This window comes from Haliotis rubra, unplaced genomic scaffold, assembly GCF_003918875.1.
Source record: "Haliotis rubra isolate DU_JTF1 unplaced genomic scaffold, ASM391887v1 Scf184, whole genome shotgun sequence".
In the NCBI taxonomy this organism is placed as follows: Eukaryota; Metazoa; Mollusca; class Gastropoda; order Lepetellida; family Haliotidae; genus Haliotis; species Haliotis rubra.
The window spans coordinates 1326618-1347706 of record NW_025765825.1 but is presented as its reverse complement, the minus strand read 5'-3'; the positions used below and the strand labels follow the sequence as shown (position 1 = coordinate 1347706).

The following is a 21089-nucleotide window of genomic DNA, read 5'->3' as shown; positions in this document are numbered from 1 at the left end:
CATCATATTGTCACAATTCAGTTCTCTCTTTGAATCATTGTCTCTCCAGAGTGTGTATTCACCCTGCTAGAACACAATGTCAGTTAATGCAGAGTTGGGATTTGAACACCGTGTCATCTCTTTGGACAGTCATGTCGGCGTGTGAGGAATGCGTGTGTCTCTAAGGTCATGGCTTGGCGTGTGAGGAAAGCGTGTGTCTCTCAGGTTATGGCTTGGCGTGTGAGGAAAGCGTGTCTCTGTCAGGTCATGGCTAAAGAGTAAAGGCCAAGAAACAGTGTTAATTGTCTACACTATAAATTGATTTCAAATTACAATGTTCACAAATTATGAGTATTTCATTACCAAAAGTTAGGTGGGTTAGCCTAGTGGTCAAAGTGGTCCCCTTACTGAAGACCTGGGTTTGATTGCCCTTATGGGTACTATGTGTGAATCGTATATCTGGTGTTCCCTGCTGTGATCTTGCTGGAATAGTGCTAAAGGCAGCATGAAACCATAATGCTCCTTACAAAAACATACAATACTGAGGCTTGAATTTACTGTGGCCAGATGGCAAATAGTTTCTGAAACAAGATCTGTTATATAACTGAAAGACTCAAAACAAAATGTTTCTGCAATTATCCACAACTTTTTAAAGAACAACTAAGCTTTGCATGAAGCTATTCCCAGTTACATCAACAGGATATAAACATGTTATACAACCCTTCTACCTTTTATGTTTGTACATTGTAGAACAATGTGTTCAACATAGGGCCCTTGTTTTGTGCTTCTAGCCAGTCCTAGGAATGTATGTGTGGAGATCTGTCAAGTTTTTGCCTCCATGCTGACATAGATGCCCAGAATTTTTTGCTGTAGTTTGATTTAATGTTGAAAGCAGCAAATACATAATGTTCTAGATGAAGGCTGAAAGACAGTATCCTTGGCTCTGAACTTGTTTGTCTTCATGAGTACTTCATAGGTTTTGCATTTACAGCTTAATGGAGGAACAAAGTATAAACAGAACTTGGATCTGCGATATTTGTTTGCTGAATAAAATGTTACTTTCCTCTTCAGTATTGACAATTTTTACATGGAATCCAAACATTTACTTTGGCTGTTCCAGGGTCTACATGCCATTTGGGATATGTATTTGAGTGACTGGTTCTAAACGTCAGTTTTTGAGTCTGACAAGGGAGGAAAGCCATGCAGTTGGGAAGGTGTGTGCAGGTTGTCAGTGGTTACAGCGTGTGGAAACCTGAGAATCCTTAGTTTTACGCCACACGAAGCAATATTCCAGCTATATGGCGGCTGTCTGTAAATAATCAAGTCTGCACCAGACAATCCAGTGATCAGCCATGAACATCGATCTACGCAATTTGGCTGTTGTGTCAACCAAGTCACAAGTATTGTGTAGGTATTGTCACAGGTATTGTATAGGTACTGTGCAGGCAATGTGTGGGTATTGTGCAGCTATTGTGTAAGTTCTGTGCTGTTAATTTGCTGTTATTGTGCAGGTCTTGCATAGGTTTTATACAGGTAAGGTGCAGTTTTTTTCACTTATTGTGCAGCTATTACATAGGTACTGTGCAGATTTTGTCCATTTATTGTACATGTACTGAGCAACTGATTTCACATATATTGTGAAGGTATTGCACAAAATCACCAAGAATCTTAACAAATCAGATATTCGAAACCAGCAACCAACAGATACCATTTTTTTTGGTTTTGTGTTTTTGTTACTCAACACACAACAATTTTCAGCTATGCGATAGCTGTCTGTAAATAACCGTGTCTGGACCAGACAATCCAGTGATTGACATGAGTATCTGTCAACACAGTCAGGAAACGATGATATGAATTAACCCAATTAGTAGGCCAGAGCACCCATTTCTATCCTTGATCTTCATGTGGATGGGACCTATATACATGGGGTTATTACATGGCATACAAGTTCATGCTTCAAATTGACTTTGGAAAACATCACACAAGCCCAGTGAAGCATTCCAACAAGGTGATGGTCAATCACAGCATCCAGAACATGACATATTGAACACACATGGACATTCATCCTAGATACTCAACAGGGTATACGTTCCAATAAATCTCCACGAGTACCCTGGATGCATCTATGGCTCGACCCGATAATTTTATTACCTCCCTTTGCTGGGTTCGCCCTCTCACAGTAGCCAATCAGATAAGCCCTTACTACCGAGGTTGCCAGTGTCAACAGCAGCCGCAGCCGAGAAGGTTTGCTCGCTTTGTGACTCAGATTTAAAATCATACAGACAAATTGACAATTCTGAAACCTTAAAAAAATATATGCAAGAAACTCCTTATACCTCTTTCAGAGTACCTGTGCAACAATTGCGTTGCCAAGTGTAATCGGTTAAAGATGAAGCCAAAGTGAGTTATGATAGAAGCCTTGTGATTGGTACACTCAATTTCCCCTCGTAGACACCTGATTGGATAAAAAGCCAGCAAAGGGAGGTAATAAAATTAACGGGCCGATCCGTAGATGCATCCAGGGTACTAGTAGAGATTAATCAGAACATATACCCAGGAGATTATCGAGGATGGTGGACATTATGACCGATGATACAGAATGTTTCAGAAGCTTGTGGTAATGTCTCAAAAACACGTACAACAAAGTGAAACATTAAAAAAGTAAGGTCTATGAAAGTACTGTTACAAAACAACAAGATTAACTTACTTGGATTAATAAAAAATACTGACGCAATGCCGTTTCAGCACACTCAGCTTGATAACTATTACAAACAATGATCAGATGATAGTAATATATTTTATACCCCTAACAGCTTGCAACAAATGATATATTACTGACCTTATCCACAGTTGGGATCAAGCTCAAAATGCATTCATGTTATGATTATTCACACAGCACTGTGGCCTCTTCAGGTTAAACCTAAACATCATCTTTACATATGAAAATGAAATAAATATTTGATTTTATCAGTTGGGACAAGTTGATCACAGAAAACATTTATCAGCACTGTTCCACAAAGCCTGGTGATCTAAATGCCGATATTTTATCACAGATGTGCGACAGGAAGTAGCGTGACCAAGACTATGTTGCATGAGATCCAGGACACTTCATTCCGATATATTACTTGCAATACAATATCTTGGAAGTTAAAAATGAACTACCATCATTCAAAAATAATTTGGCACTTGACAAAATATGTTTCACTGAAATAATACTTCTGGCATCAAAAACCAAAAATCATAAATGGAAACATATACTGGTGAGCAGACTGATATGATATATGCTTGCTTGAAAACAGTGTTAGAACCTACACCGAAACGTCGCTCTCACTGTAATAAAGAAGTTGTTCATCTATATATCGTCATCCTTCCCGATATGATACACTTGACTTCAGTTCCAGCGACTGGCGTAGATGCTTGGTTTGTGTCTGTCAGAGAACCTACTCGCTGACACCCAACAGTTGGCAATCCATTTTTCCCCACGTAATACGTCGCATCCTCCATGATACGAGAAGGGGTCAAGGTCACCAATCCATCCAGTCTGCAATACCACAGATGGAGTATTTCAATTCAGTCAAGAATTGACAATGGTACAAGAATCTATATTGAAACATCACACTCACTAAGTGTAGGAGAAGTTGTTATCCAAAACATTTGTCATTATCGTACTTCCCAACTCCTAAAACGTCACTCAAAGAAATTGCCCAGTGTGCCAGCTTCATTAAACCACAGTGGAGTGGAGATGAAGATGAAGTAAATAAAACTCTTGTATTATCAAACTATTAGGAACCATTACTTTTAAATTTGACATAACCAAACAAAGTTCTAGACCACAAGTGGTGGAGACCCCAAACAAAGACCAGTTTCACATGGGTACAATCATTTCTAGTTCATCATGTTGCTGGAATGTTTGTTATAAACATAGACCTAGAGATATTATTAACTTCATATGAAGAAATGTCAGTTCTGTAGGCTAATGGCCAGTGAACAAAGAAAAACCCATAAACATGTGCATAGCAGGGCATTTACATGTTCAGAACATCACATGATCAATCAAGGTGTTACTTATAATAGTCCTTCCTGCCTGACAGACACACAGACAAACGGATGACAGAAAACAAAAGGTTCAGGTGAGCTTAACAAATAACACTGTCACAGATATAAGTAGGCAAATCTGAGCCAGCATCATTACGTCCGACAGAACATGACCTGACCTCCATATCTAGGTGGTTGTTGTACCACATGATGGCCGTCCCCTCTCGTGGCTTGATGACAACTGATGAATTATGGCAGTTCTGACTCAGGTTAAAGTTTTCACGTCTGGACAATAAATTCTGGAATGAAAAACAAAACAATTAATGTCTTAATAACACTTCAATAAGATATTGCATCAGTCATGAGTTTTACGACACAAAATTATTTAAGTTAATAAATTCTGTAGACTCTGCACTAAGGAAGATTGAAATTGAATCTGAAAAATAATTTTTCATCTGAATGCAAAAACTTACATTTTTGCCACAAAAACATTGCGTGTACAAAATCTTCGAGACATACATTATTAACACAAGCTAATATGCAAAGGTTAATGTGAATGCCCTACTTAACACTGATATGGACTTTGAACACACAAGACGTCAGCCAGGAGTGAAGATCATATTACCGACAGAAGAGGGCTGACTTATATCTCATGGGCCACTTTATGCAAGGACATGAAACCGAGAACCAAGATATACAAACCTTTTGGCCTTACTGCCGAAATATAAAAAGGACAATAAAGAATGTTGATACTGTGTTTGTTGTTTAATGCCAGCTGTTTCATAGTGGCGAATAAATAATCCAGAGATTGACATCATGAGCATCGATATATGCATTTATGAAGTCAGTTAGTTAGCGTTACCATTGATTCTAGTAGTCACTGCTTATAACAAGCATGGATTACTGAAGAACAGTTGTCCCTAACGACATTTAGCCTGGGATTACTGAAGACCAGTTCTAACCCAGATCTACATTAAGAGTCCAATTTGGTCACCTTTCCCAGCAAGCAGTGGGGTGCTGAGGACAAGTTGTGTACTGACTTCCCATGAGGGTAGATACTGTAAATTGCATTCACATCAGTGTTACATTGTTCCCTTGACTTTGAGGCGAATGTTATGCAAGTTATGTTCAGGTTTATCTTGAGGAATCAATCGCTCCATTACGGAAGTGGAGGGTGCTGGACATTTTCATGAAAAATAACCTACTTGTAGTTAATGAAAAACTATGAGATTTAAATTTGCAGAATATATGGACAAAAGGAAAAAAGATTCACAATCTGATATACAAATACATCATGTTCTTCCTATGAGATTGTTTTTGGCCCTTGTGTTCTTTTTTCAGGCTCATCTAGGAAAAAGGTGCAGTCAGGCATTACAAAGGTTTATTACCTACGAGGGCGAACATATCAGGGTTCATATTTTTCATACGATGCTCTAGGGCAATATATCACTTTGTCATGGTGACGTGACGTCATGAACAATGCTATGACGTCACGTTTCTTCTGTGACGTTGCATAGCCAGCCTATGTTTGAAAGTGGATTTTGGTTTATTTTCCTCAATTTGACGACTTCGGTAATAAACAGAATATTATATTCATGCCCATATCATACTATGTTTACGACACTCATGCCTAAATATCGGTATATCCCTCGCGCTCGCTCGGGAAATACCAAAATTTAAGCACTCGTGTCGTAAACATAGTATGACATGGGCACTCATATAATATCCTCTATATATAAGACTGTAATATTGGTACTGACACTTAAAGCTTCATCGTCCTGGTCTGCAACAGGGAAGACAGTCTCCCCTCCCTCTTCTACCTGGTTTAAGTACAACAGCACCGTCACATACCTGAAACTCAACAACAATCATCAGAATAACATTGAACATTCATTCTTATAGTGCGGCAACCAATTGAGAACGCTATGAATACAGTTGTCCGACATTTTTTGTCAAAGTCGTGGTGGCTGAGCAGGTTAGGCAGCTGACTTTGTGTGCTGGCGATTAGGTGCCTGACTCTGAGGGTGTGGTGTTGTCAATCCCGGATGGGATTCAACCCAACAAAAGTACTAGAATCTGTATTTTACTAAGAAAGTGTAATCCAAAATATAACATATGTTACATTTGACCACTTTCTAAATGGCATTGTGTATTCTTAGCTTTCGGCCATGGGAGCCGTGCCAATCAACAGTTATCAGAGGGTACACAAAGTCTGTGGTCTAGAGTACCAGTTGTCCGACTTTCATTTTTGTGGAGGCTGCAGTGGCTGAGCAGGTTAGGCATGAAATGAGCCACCCAAAAATGTCATCAGCGCTGTCTAATCTGTCGGTTGGATGTGTCTTGTCAGCAGTTAATCCTGCGTTGAAATTAGTGGTGGTCTGATTAATTGAAATAATCGAAGATTGGTTGCATTGACTAAACGACCAAGCAATCAATCATGTTTTCTCATAATCGAACACAAACAATTTTGGAACACTTGTTTGCATTAACAATATTTTTCACAAGGTTGGTTTTGTCTGTTACATTTCATACGCACTACTAGCTTGTTCCAAGTCATGATTGAAATTATCTTAAAGAGTCCACGTAATTTATGTTCCTAACACATCAGTCATCCTGTAAAGATGTGCAATTTGCCCCTAAAAAAACAGAAAGAACTACATGTTTTTTCTTTATGTTTTGTGCATTAAGAAACATAACCAGGAAAATTTGCTAACCAATTATTGTCGATGATTGATCGGTTGTAATGAACCAATCACCAATTATGAGATTTTAACCAATTCCCAGCACTAGTTGAAATAACAAGGGATTATGAGCATACAGCAGCCAACTGAGAAGAAACAAACCAAAATGTGATGTATCATGTTTATGTTATTAAGTGAACATGAGCCCAGTTCTAGTCTGAGGTAACCGTGTCAGCTCTACAATCCGGCATGTTGTCTACACCAGTTTATTTCTTCAGTCCCGGTGAGCGCCGGTTTAGACATATTCCACTGCCATTTAGAAAGTGGTCAAATGTGACATATGTTATATATGGGATTACATTTTCTCAGTAAAGCAGCGATTCTAGTATTTTTGTTGGGTTGAGTACCATTCAGGATTCGGTCAATTTTCATTTGGTTAAGTCAGGTTGGTTGGTTGCCAGTATTATGAACTCTATCCAGTTGATTTGATGAATGGGGTTCATCAGACAAAAAGAGTGGGTCCCCAAAATGGAAATCAATCCAACCAGCAGGTTTGTCATGTAGTTTATTCAGTACTTTGGCCACATGGCCTAATGTACAACACGACAGAATACAATTTGGCCACGTGTGGGACTTGGTATTAAATACATTTTTTAGATATAATGCAACAGATTTAATAACGTTCATATTTGTACTATTCAACAAAGGTTTCATACTTTGAGTAGCAACGACAGAATTGTTTGGCAAAAATCAAGTCTTTAGAGATGAATATTTGCTACCAACAAGTAGTACATGAAGGTCATCTTCCCTACCACAATAACAATGAGGACAGATTGTATTTAAGTGACTTACACCATTCTCACGCCTTTTCCTGTTTATAGCAAAATCGTGGAGTGATATTCTCATTTTACAGAAAGCTCTTCTCAGGTCTCCATCCTTTAGCGATGTTATATATATTTCCGGTTGTAGAAGGGATAACTTCACTTGTTTATAGTGCTCAAGAAAAAATTATTATTGATTGAATAATGCCAGTCTTGTAAGTATATATCAATGAGGTGCTGCTTGAACATGTAAAGAAACTGTTTCGGATCACCAACATCTTTAACCAGCCATACATAGGAATATCCAGTTACAAACAATAAACTTTGTACATTAGACTCCCAGGTGTGTCTTCCATCCTCGTCCAATTGTTTCAACATTAAATAACAATTGTGTGGATATCTCCGTGGATGAGACGAAGCCAATATTTAGTTACTTTACATTCGCCACAAATATGCATGGTGTAATGCCCAGTTTCTCCAAGAATCGCTTTATTTGCCGCAAAATTAACAACTCCTAAACATCTCTTGAAGTATGACGCATGCAATTTCTCTAAAGATTCCTGGTAAGCAGAACCCTATATCTCAGATGAGTACAGCAGAATTGGAGATATCTTGGTGTCAAACAATTTGTACCAACAGTTTTCAAGTTATTGGTTGAACAAAAATGTCTTCAGATGGATGGACAGAGACAATTCCTTGGTATAACTATGATGTTGCAACATTCTTCTAAACTAAATCATGACTAAAAACCTATAACAACATTCAGAGTTAAGTATTCAAATCTCCATTTTTCAAATTACATATGTAAGTACCCTTATTGATTATATCACCAAAAATAATGTATACAATGAAAAATGTTACAGTTTTGACCTAATCCTGGAATTCATCCTTCTACATCATCTGTTGAGGAAAGTGTAAACGGGCGCCCCATTTAACACAAAGTACACTCCAAGGTAACCATGGTAACCTCACCGACACAGCTGGCAGCACTGTGATGTAGCAGGGTAGCAGTCTCGACTCTGGTGACAACACGGCAGTCCATGAGCCATCTCCGGGCCCGAGTCCACATGAGCGTGGTAGTGTCCCCCCACGTCGTACCTCACCACCTGACAACAGAACAGTATCCCTTCAAGATTTTATGTCAATAATGTTTGTCTATGGGCTTTAAAATTAGCAATGGATTTGTGAAATGTGCGCATATGTTTTTTACTTACAGTTTTTACTTTTATGACTCCAGAAACACAAAAATATATTGAAGTCAGTTCTTATATATATATACATGTATGTCAACAATATAAACTTTGCAGACACATAAAAACAAAACTTTGACACAAACATTATATCTTCGACATCGTTTAGTAGTGCCAAAGCGCCACATAAGTCCTGTCGACCCAGTTGTTAAGCCAATCAGGAAAAAGGAGGGTGTGGCCTAATTATTTTTTGTTTCATGGCATGATAGACACAAAAGAAGTTGCTTTTTGAGTTAATGAAATGGCACTGATTCATATACATCTGTGAGCCAATGCCATCCCTCTTGAACTCATGGAGCTAGGTTCAAGGTTTCTCAAGAATGTACCCACTATAAAGTTTCTTTTAAAAAATCCATCGAATTCAGAAAAATGACTTTGAGATTTGTCACCCAGTTGCAATAAAATCTGCAGTCTGCAATCAACGGCAGTGATAACCTTGATTAATCCTACTTTACTATTTTTAAGATTTGAAGATCTTTGCAAAGTTAGGGTTTTTAGTGAGTCATCGTTACTCCTGGCTATCTAACTTCTTTCAGCATCGTTTCCCATGTAATTCAGTAAATACTTGCAGCTTTGATGCCTTTTTTGAATAATCATATTTTGGGTTCAATTCTCAATTTGAAGGGCCTAATAGAGGACACCTATGAAATAATGATAGACTACTAACAACATTACCTGTAGCCCCTCACTGTCATCAAAGAAGCGGAGAGAAAGTTGTGTGACTGCAGACAGCCTGCAAGATAGAATAACATCGATGTTCCACTAGTGTTCTGATGGTTGAAGAATACATAACACTGCATTCAACAGTAGGCCAGTTACAGTCAAAGTTACGGTTTTTAGGTTGTTGTAGAGAGTTGCATCAAAATGTTACCAACATGTTGTCAGGCTAAAGTACGTATACCCTCTGATATGTTTGTGTTTGGAGAATGGTACCTGGGCATATTTGTGGTTAGAAAAAGGTCCATGGGGAATATTTCACAGCATATGAGACACAACTCAGCAGGTTCATACTACAAGTTCTTTCTACAGTGTAGAAGCTTTTGTTAATTTCTTTTGAGTTCAATACATTTTCAACATTAGGTTCTCATCAGCATTTCTTAAAAGTGGGAAGCTATTCATATTATTATGATTTTTAAAATTGTTTTTTTTTATAAACTGCCACAAGCATATCAATATAACAGTTATTGATGGATGTGATTCTAATGAAGCAGTGACCCTACTGGAGGGATTTTGTACGTGGTGTGTTTCACCAAGTAAAGCAAGAACACACCACTTGCAGTGACTTTCTTTGTATTTTTAGGTATTTGATGACAATAAACACACCCAAGAGAGGGTGTTTAAAGTGAGGATTTATATAAGCATTTATAAAACACAGCAAAACATTAAGGCCAAAGATGTATTACATGGTTCTGTCAGGTCTTCCTTAGTCTTGTTTTTTTTAACTTATTATTTTGCTTTAAAAATATATTTGTATGTCAACAAATGCCTACTTTCAAACTGAGATTATGTATTGCTTAGAGAAGTACAACAAATTTAGTGACATATAAAATAATGAGAGAATGCAGGGAGACAGTCATGGGGCATTATGGTCAGTAAGGAAAACCAGAAGCACACATTTTTTTGTGAGTGTCCCAAATGATATATGGCCAGTTAAAGAACTGGTGTGTTTTACCTCTCTCTGATTCCCATCAAGATTGGGTCGTGATCTAGGTGTACGTATGTCTGCATACTAACTCGAGCAACGTCGGCGCAGGTCTCGGACAGAGTCAGGAGACTCTGTAGGATTCTGTTCAGCTGCCGAGAAGACTCCGCTTGCCTTGAGGCCATTGCTTATGGCAATCTGTCGGATGTAGCGGCACTCCGAGGAGGTCATGAAGTCAGGGATTTCTGTGTAAGGGAGATAACTCTGAAATATGATGCAGGATTGAAATCACAGCTATTTTTCCAAAATGAACTGAAACCCATAGTTGTCTCATAAGTAGACATATGTACAGTAAACTATAATGAACACACTTATAACGAAACTGATGGATATTTTGGGGTCCTGGTCGCTTGCTGTATACTGTAATTAACACGTGTATAACAAACTATGGTTATAACATACTAAAAGTAGTGGCACCTTTGAATTTGGTATAACTGTGTCAAAAATGACTGTTTTTGAAAGAATTTGAAAGTTCAAATTTGCAATAGAACTTACTTAGGAACCATTCAAAGTTTGTGCAGGGGCAGGCACAGTGTTTTAAGAAAGGTGGGTGCAAAGTTCATTTACAACCGTGTTCACGAGAGTTTCAATGGTCATTTAATAAACTTTCAGGACAAAAGGGGGTGGGGAGGGAAGGAGACAGGAGAGATCCGCCTATGTTATGTCAAGAGAGATGGGGGATGATGATTTTTTAAGATGGGTCACCCTATTTTTGTTCTAAGTATAGTGGGTCACCTATTTTGTTCTGGGGCGTATATAGAGGGTCATCAATTTTGTACACATGTACTAGTGGGGGTCCGGAATTTTGTACATAAATATATTAAAAACTTATGCTTAACAATTATGGATTATGGAGATGGGGGAGAGAAGTTGTCATTGATTGTCTCACAGATCATATAAACAGAAAACCCAGCGTTTCGACTTTGCTTACAATTTTGTAAAATCATCTAGTCAGTTTGACGGCAATTGCAACATATTCTCCAAGTGTTTATCGCATTACCAACACATTCCCACCTATGGTGAGGTGAGGTGAAATTGCTTAACGTCATGCTTGAGAATATTTAGCTCACATGGCGGCGTGCATCGCGTGTGTATGTCGCGGCTGCTTGTACTAGCCCAGACAGCTGGTTTCATAGTGCCAGCCCACTGAGATACCATGCGCAGTGAAGCATGAATACCCACTCAGACACATTATACTGACTCGAGCCGACCAGTCCTTGTTGTACCCATTAATGCGAAGCGCCAGGCAGGGACCAACAAGTACCATATTTTAACGTCTTTTTGGTATGAAGCGTTGGGGATCAAACCAGCGACCTTCCGCTCTCGGTGGGGCAGCTCTAACTTTCCACTACACCCGGAGGCGAATGATTACCCACCTATGGACACTTGTTGACATATGTTCATGTTCGATACCCTAATACATCAGTGACCCTTCAATAAACTTGCTGAGTATCATCGGATCCCATTTCCCATGAAATCTGAATTGCACTCTAATTGTACAATTCCGTAAGAGCCAAGATTTATAGCAGATCATGGCATTGCAATATTATTTTGTTTTGTCAGAACAAATATTGCCTCAAAAGTTTTATCTCACTTCAAACTTTTAAACTGCTCCTTAACATCATTCTGACTTCAGCCACATTGTTTGGTTGGACCTTATGTTACCATGGTTACATACCAAACACTGAAGGATTCAAAGCCAGAGTGATCCTTTCATGAACTTTGCCCTCCACCAGATTCAGTGATTCAACATGGCCGACCTGTAAATGACATCCAGTACCTTTATGAGCACATACACTACTCAAATGTAGTTAAGGATCACTTGATTCTTTCATACACCATGACAGATTAACCATAGTAACAGGAAACATTTGGGAGGTCCTTAACTTCTTTTGAGCAGTTACATATAAATGGAGAGAAATTCACTGTTCAATGACAATAACAATGCAAGATATCTGAGATCATTACTATGCTTCACAGCATTTGTTCTGAACCACAAAGGCCTTTTGGAGATTTTTTTCCAGAAAGAGTTAGAACTTTGTCTGCTTGGTGTACACTGAAACCTTTCAATTATCAGAGAATATATTAAATACATACTCTATTCACACCACTCGTATTAAAATGTTTTGAGTCACGATCATAAAGTCACTCAAAAAAACCACCTGATGGCATATTAATAAGTTAGACATGGAATTGTAGTTGTCAATATGAGTTAATTTAGCATAAGAGACAGGTTTGTTTGTTTGTTGTTTAATGCTGCACTCAGCAATACTCCAGCTATATGGCAGCAGCCTGTAAATAATCAAATCTGGACCAGACAATCCAGTGCTCCCAGTTGGTACTACATTCTAATTACCTGGCATGAGACATTTTTCTGCAGTTTTCATTATTTCAAATGTCTCTTTGGTGAAGCATTGTATCCCCAGACCCTTGGCTAACTTTCAGCATATTTATGAAATAAAAATAAATTCATCCCTAAATTATCAAATTATGTAACCTGTACAAGAAGCAAGCACATATTGTATACATACAATGAGGCAGCATTTGATATCACATCATTGTTATTCAAGATGTATTGAAGCAGCCTGTAAATAAGTTAGTCTGGGCTAGTGGTTGATGGGATGAGCACTGATCGTAGCACACACACAGGACTGACTGTTAAACCCTTGTTCTCATTTAGTTGGCTCCAATAATCATAGGCAACTCTGTATCCCTTTAAAATATGTTACATTTGCCATTACACTTTCTCAGTGATGTACAGATTCTAGTACTTTTTTTGGAGTCCGGGATTTGAAAAAAACCCACCCTCAGAGTCAGGCTCCTTAAGGGGTGGTGGGGTAGCCTAATGGTTAAAGCGTCAGCTCGTCACGCTGACGACACAGGTTCGAATCCACACATGGGCACAATGTGTGAAGCCCATTTATGGTGTTCCCCACCGTGATATTGCTGGAATATTGCTAAAAGCGTAAAACCCAACTCACTCACTCACTCAGGCTCCTTAAAGCAGCCATCTAACCCACTCAGCCACTGCATCTGAATCTGTACTTTACCAAAAAAGTGTAATAACAAATACAACATATGTTACATGTAACCCCTTTCCAAATGGCACTGTGTATTCTATAGCTCTTGTCTATCACCCCTGAAGATCAGATTAGAATTGATCTTCAGCCACCCATGCTTGTCGTAAGAGGTGACTGACGGGATCGGGTGGTCAGAACGATGCTCATGATGCTGATCACTGGATTGTCTGGTCCAGACTCCATTATTTACAGACTGCCGCCATATAGCTGCAATATTGCTGAGCATAGCGGTAAACAATAATCCAACCAACCAACCAACCCTTGTCTATCTGGTTCTATGCTTCGTGACCTGACACCAGTTTTCACCCTTACTGTAGATATGACTGAAAATATGATGAATAAAACCGAGGCATTACCTCTGTGTAATGAATGTAATCACTGAGTTTCTGACTGATGAGCATAAACATATATTGAAAAAAGCATACAAGCGTGGCCGAATAGCGCTTTTTTAGTTAATCCAAAAATATTATGCTTGTGTTTTAGGATGCTTAAGAACATTAAGAACATTTCTTCTTTTAAAATATTGCATGAACAATTTCACTAACTTGTTAAAGACACCTTTATCTCAAATAAAAGACATTCTCCACATTTTTAGAATGCCTCATTATAACAAGAATATATTGTGCCGTCGAAAAACGTATGAAGTCTGAAAACATACTAAAACATGAAATGCACGTTTTTAGTCATTAAAATACAATTTTTTCGTTCGACTGGGGTATAAATTCGATGCAGAAGGCAAGCACAGCATCATTGTCTCAAAAGCGACACCAGAAGAATGCCGAGATTGACAGAAAGCAGCAGCGAGAAAGAGCATTGGGAATGTTGGAGATGGCCACCACTCGACCGATTACCGTCGCTCAAACCCTCGGCTGTCACGGCGTAACAGTGTCCAGACTCTCGCCCAACTGATATCGACAGACTGGCCAGACTACTGATAGACCCAGAACTGGCCGACCCAGGGTTACAACAACACCACGCTTGAGGACCGGTACCTGCGCACATTGCACTTTGCGCAACCGTTTCCCCTGACGGTGGCGTCATCGGGCGGCGTTAGCGTTAGGTCGTCGTGTCAGTTGACACACAGTGACCAGGCGGCTTAGAGCTTTTGGCATCAGGGCCTACAGACCGTTCCGGGACAGCGGCTGACCCAGGCACATCGACAGAGACGACTGGAGTGGGTAACTGGCGAAAGTCACGACGATGGCAGCGACGTCAATGGCAGCGAAGTGCTCTTTAGCGACGAAAGCAGATTTCTCTTTATACCCGAAACGATGGCAGAAGACGCGGGTTTTATCGTCGTACTGGAGAACGACAGGCCGCCTGTTGCGTTCAGGAGGTCGTTCCCTATGGAATGGGAAGTGTGATGGTGTGGGGGAGGCATTTGTGGAGAACAAAAAGAGCGCGCCACTGGTCATCGTCAATGGCAACCTGGCGGCCAGAGGGTATATCGATGACATTCTTCGCCCCACAGTACTGCCATTTATGCGCAATCGCCAACAGGGCATCCTGCTTCAGCATGACAATGCAAGACCCCATGTGGCAAGAATTACACAGAACTTCCTTCAAAGCAAACAACGTTAATGTTCTTCCGGCCAGCATGCTCCCCTGACATGTCACCAATCGAGCACTTGTGGGACGCTCTTGATCGTCGTGTTCAGGCCGTCAACATCCCCAACAAACCGTCAAGAACTTCGCTGACACCCTCCAAGAAGAATGGGCGGAACATTCCACCTGCTGGCGTCAGGCGACTGGCGTCATCAATGCGTAGAAGGGTCTATGCATGTCTTGAAAGTAGCGAGGAGGCCATACTACCGCTACTAGAGTTCACCATAGTCATTGCTATAGACTTTTTCTTTAGCAGAAGTTTATGTGTAAAAAATGATAATGAAATTGCTGAAGTGTCGTTAAAAGAATCCTCTGTAACATTGGTACCATATCGTTATTTATAATTGTTGACAATCATCAAAAACTTTTTATGTCAGTCGTCTCAATAAACTTTATTGCATGTTTCTAGTGTTTGTGGTTTCTTCACAGGGTAATTTTGAAAAGTTGGTGGCGTTTCTTTTGTACTTGAGTTTATATTTCTTGGACTAAATGTAACCAAGGTGTATCATGACAGCTGTGGTTTTACCATGATGAAGCATTAGCAAATGACATAACTGAAAAGTACCAACAAGTAAAAAGGGGAGGTGTAGTGGTTAAATGACAGCTGTGATTCCCCACATGTTTTATCATGACAGCTGTGGTTTTACCATGATGAAGCATTAGCAAATGACTTTTTATGATGAATAACGTCAATTTACACCATTGGTAGGTCAAGTAAAAAGGGGCGGTGGGGTAGCCTAGTGGTTAAAGCGTTCGCTCAGCATGCCAAAGACCTGGGTTCGATTCCCCACATGGGTACAATGTGTGAAGCCCGTTTCTGGTATTCCCCGGAATGATATTGCTGGAATATTGCTAAATGCGTGTAAAACCACACTCACTCACTCACTCTAGTAAAAAGTCTCAGGATTTGTTAACTATTGTTGAAACACAGACTAGAGAGAGTGGCACTTGTCAAATTGTTAGGCTGGCTGCAACAACAGAAGGAATATGATACCTTTACTGGATCAAGTCTTGTAAGCTGCTCAGTTCTAGATTCCTGATCGAAACATTGATGATCTTTGATCTTGGAGTGTCCCCATTCCTGCGGGTTGTCCTTCTCACAGGAGCGGTCCTGTACATGGGTTCCTGCGAGGGATCCTGCGTGGGATCCTGCTGACCACAAGCAGCAGGTCGTCCATAGCAGGAGGATGCCCAAGGACTGTCTTACAGTCATTCCTGATCACTTCTCTGGCTTCATTGAATCTCTCCTCTCTGCCCCTACAAAATATATTTATAATATGATAGATATCTCAGATACTTATTTCAGAATACAGCAAACATTTTAAAATGAGATGAACAAAATATACTGATATGCTACATTTCAAGTACAGCATGGTTGGATTGAACTATCAATGTACTACTGGTCAAAATTAAGACTGACTGACTGAGTTTAGTTTTACCGCTTTTAGCAATATTCCAGCAATATCACGGCGGGGGACACCAGAAATGGGCTTCACACATTGAGCCCATGTGGGGAATCAAACCCGGGTCTTCGGCGTGATGAGCCAACGCTTTAACCACCAAGGCTACCACACCGCCCCTCAAAATTAAGAAAGATTACACAATACACAAGAAAAAACATATTTTTCATTAAAAATACTACCTCTCAGTTGATTGTGATTGATTGTTGTTGTTTAACGCCGCACTCAGCAATATTCCAGCTGTATGGCGGCGGTCTGTAAATAATGGAGTCTGGACCAGACGATCCAGTGATCAAGAGCATAAGCATTAAGTTACGCAATTGGGATACAATGACATGTGTCAACCAAGTGAGCAAGCCTGACCACCCGATCCCATTAGTCTCATCTTATGACAAGTATGGGTTACTGAAGACCAATTACTTTCAGGAACATTGGCTAGGGCATAACTGGCACCTCAGGCTGTTAACTCTTCATGGTTATTAAACGTTAAAAATTGCAAACCTGTGTATAATGATATACACAGTCTTGTTCAACCATGCAGTAGCTAAATACTGAATATAGTGAAACATGAGGCATGTGTTCCCAATGAATATTGTAGTATAATCATCAAATTACATAGTCCAGCCAGCTGTAGCTGAGTCACAAGTTAATTTGATGTAAATCCGATATCCACTAAACATATGTGAGTGCATTTTATGTACAACCTATATTGTTATTATATATATTATGTGTGACAGTGACCAGTAAATAAGTATGGTTGGGCTAGAGGTTGATAGCATGAACACAGTCATTATCATTTAGTTGAAATAGTTGATATGATTTTGGTTGGTTTGTTGTTTAACACCATTCAGCAATATTCCAGCTATATGGTGGCGGTCTGTAAATAATCGAGTCTGGACCAGACAATCCAGTGATCAACAGCATGAGCATATCTACGTAACAGGGATACAATGACGTGTGAATCAAGTCAGCGAGCCTCACCACCCGATCCAGTGTTAGTCTGATATTCTGATATGAATATGGACACTGTCACAAGTAATACACTCACATCTTGGCATTGGCTAACATGCACATCTAGAATTGGAAACGACCACAGGTAGATGATCTTCGTGAGCAACTATAGAGGGCACTGAGTCTTATGCTTTTTAGTAATTGAAATGACAGCTTTCAGATAATTTGGCATAAATCGTTTTTATTAAAATGTCCTCTTAAAAACATTATCAGGTCATAGAAAATAATCATAGCAGAAAAGTTTATTGATTTTCATCGCAAGTATCTAATCAAAATCTGATCAGTAATCACACATGCATGTGTATTATCAGCTGATGATGTAGGTGTATGAAGGGTGTCACGGGAACCTTGAACACTAACCTTAACGGGTGCGTATAAGTGACAGCTCCAGCGTGACAGAAGATACGTCATCACATGTGTATCTGCGACGTTTACAACAGATTCGATCTTTCACAAGACTTCTGTGTCGGGAGGCATTTGGCTACAAGTTCACAAATCCCTGCAATGGGAAGCTTATCGATTAGAGCCTCGCAGTACAGACGGGTCAGTGTGACATTACCCTACCGAATACAGCCGAACTATCACTGGCTGTCTACAGTCGAGCGAGCAACAGCCCAGATATCGTAGCTGCCTTGAAATGTCACCGGTGGGCTTACAGCAACACGTGTCATTGTTTACAAAGGGCGATAACTCTCACTTGTGACAACAGCTGCAGTTGACAATGTTGGTAAGAAACTAAGCGGCTGTAAAATCTGGTAAAAGTGCAGTTGAAACAGCGACTGTCGATAACGAGACAAATTAAAAACCAATATAAAATGCTTAATATCCATTGATGTGTCCTATGCTTGATGTTTGATGTCAGTTTTGTAAAGAAGAAAAAGATATTGAAATCATGAACACATTTGTCCGCGATCTTTTATTTGGCTATTGGTACAGGTGTATTTGTTTTTCTTTATGTTTCATGGAAGACGCTGGGTTTGTGAGAACCTAAATAGATCTGAGAGTGAGTAAGTGAGTGAGTTTAGTTTTACGCCGCGGTCAGCAATATTCCAGCTATATTGCAGCGGCCTGTAAATAATCGAGTCTGGGCCAGACAATCCAATGATCGACAGCATGAGCATCGATCTACACAAATAGGAGTGGGAGAGTTAAGATTTAAAGTCACTTCAGCAATATTTCAGCCATATCATGACTAAATCAAGTTATAGATTTATAATGATTAAAAGTAAATTATTAACACCTGCTAACGAAGGACAGTAAAACAACAAGACTAACACAGATATGAATTTAAAACTAGTAATTAAATCTAAAACACTTTAGCTATAGAGGACGATACAATATAAAAACAGGCTGTAGATCGCCAACATCTGAAGGTAGATCACCATACTAAGGACCATGGGGACTTACAGTGTCTTTCTACCTGCATGGACCCAAGTTGGATTTACACCATCCCTTCAACCGCTGGCGATTATACGAACATGTAGCCATAATTCAAAATAACAAAGATACTACGTTTAAAAATCCGGTAAGTTTAAATTTACTTTGAAGGTTTGGGGACTTACATACCCTCTCAAGGAGGACACTAATTAAAAAATCAATACAGTTAAGCAGGACATGCGTGACCGTGATTCTCTCATCACAAGGGATACAAACCGGATGATCCTCACCTTTTAACACGTATGCATGAGTATATCTAGTATGGCCAATAAGACATAGAGAATCTCACCCAAGTGTCTACTGATAGCAATTATATCAACTAGAGTTGATAAAGTTACAAATATCCGAGGCTTGCCGAGGATATTTTTACCTTTATCAATGAGTGTTGATATAATTGATATCAGTAGACACGAGGGTGAGATTCTATTTATCATCAAAAATCATTCTTCATTAGTTTTCAATCAAAAATGTACATCTCTCAACACTGTACTACCATTAGACTTGCAGTGCAGCGATGTCAGAGCATTGTGATGTCATCAAGTTGATGATGTCATAGCATTGTCAGGGCATTGTACCAAATCTACTGTCAAAACGATATCTCCTAGGAGATATCATACGATCTTACACAAGCGATATCTCCTGTGGAACACAGTTTTGGATGATAAATCGTCGTATCATGACCTCTTCCAATCTGGATTGACAACCCAAGTAGGTGTAACAATATAGGGTTTTATTTCATGTAATTTATTGATACCTACTTGAGTGTCCCACTTCTTCTGCATCAGATCACAGATGTACGATCTAATGGTAGCTTTGTAATCGGAGTATGGGATCAGAAGTGATGTTACAGATTTGTTGAGTGCTGCGCTAGCAGCAAACTCGACCATTGTGTTACCAGAGATTCCAACATGGCTGGGCAACCAACAGAGGACGATGTCGCATTGGCTAGTAGCAAGATCATTATATTCAATAATTTCTATTAAGTGGATGTTTACAAGAGACACTTTTAACAGCCTTGAGACAAGAACGAGAGTCAGAAAAGAATATATATTGTTAATGTTTAGGTGTCTTTGAATATATTGAAGAGCCGTTAAGATGGCGTTTGCTTCTGCTGTCAAAATAGAGCTGTTATCCGGTAATCTAGGAGATATTGTTCTGGATCCAATGACAGTGGGACAAGCCACTGCGCCATCATCCTTGGACCTATCTGTAAATAAGGATTTGTATGTATTATATTTACTTTTTAATTGATTATATTCTTGTTTATATTGTAATTCATTAGTTTCTGATTTCTTAAACTTTGTCAGTGTTAGGTCAACTTCAGGCCTGACCAGTTGCCAAGGAGGAGAAGAAAGAAGACGGGAAGGAGATATGTTTTCCAGCTCAATGCCGGCAGGAGAAATGAATGGTTTGATTCTTCGCCCAAGAGGCGGAACAAGAGGATTTGTTGTACAAATCGTCATAAAGAGGATTAAAGAGACAGTTAAATGCAGGGTTATACTCGTTAGAGTATAGTTTTGTAATATATTGTAAAGGTAATTTATATGGCGCTGTGTAAGAGATGGTTCATCTGTCTCGACGTAGACACTGTCGCGAATGACATGAATTTAAAGTTCTGTGCAACCTCGATATTTGCAAACGTTTTGATTGACAAAAGATTCAGAGATTGCTGTCTCCGTGCAGACTTGATCAGAAACAAGCCACTACGAAGATGGGTTACATTCGTAACTTCACCACACATTCCAGAGATAGCTTTGACTGATGACAAATGGATTGAGCTTTAATGGCAGAGAGATATTTATACTAGATTGCTCAATTTCATCTAGGCGTCACTTCTTTTCAAAACGAGATGAACCAGATTGTTTTGAAACCATGATAGGAATAATTGATTCAGCGCCCATGCTCCCCATCCACCACGGAATGTCAACAAGGACAGTGTCAATTAGCGCCGGATATCCAAGATGCCGACACTAGGGATACAGGGGTGTTATACTCCAGAGAATATGACATGAATAGCTGTATTTATCT

The 21089-nt window shown here is 39.5% G+C and overlaps 1 protein-coding gene across 1 annotated transcript; it reads right to left on the bottom strand.

Moving 5' to 3' along the window:
• Positions 1 to 2466: 2466 nt before the first annotated feature.
• On the bottom strand, positions 2467 to 18227 carry LOC124273774 (transmembrane prolyl 4-hydroxylase-like). Its single transcript, XM_046709084.1, has 9 exons — positions 17985 to 18227; positions 16148 to 16410; positions 12147 to 12228; positions 10439 to 10653; positions 9442 to 9499; positions 8489 to 8622; positions 5775 to 5865; positions 4194 to 4313; positions 2467 to 3520 (listed from the first exon to the last, which is right to left on the bottom strand). The coding sequence occupies exons 4-9, from the start codon at positions 10591 to 10593 to the stop codon at positions 3371 to 3373; spliced, it is 708 nt and encodes a 235-aa protein (XP_046565040.1). The 5' UTR covers positions 10594 to 10653; positions 12147 to 12228; positions 16148 to 16410; positions 17985 to 18227; the 3' UTR covers positions 2467 to 3370.
• Positions 18228 to 21089: the final 2862 nt, after the last annotated feature.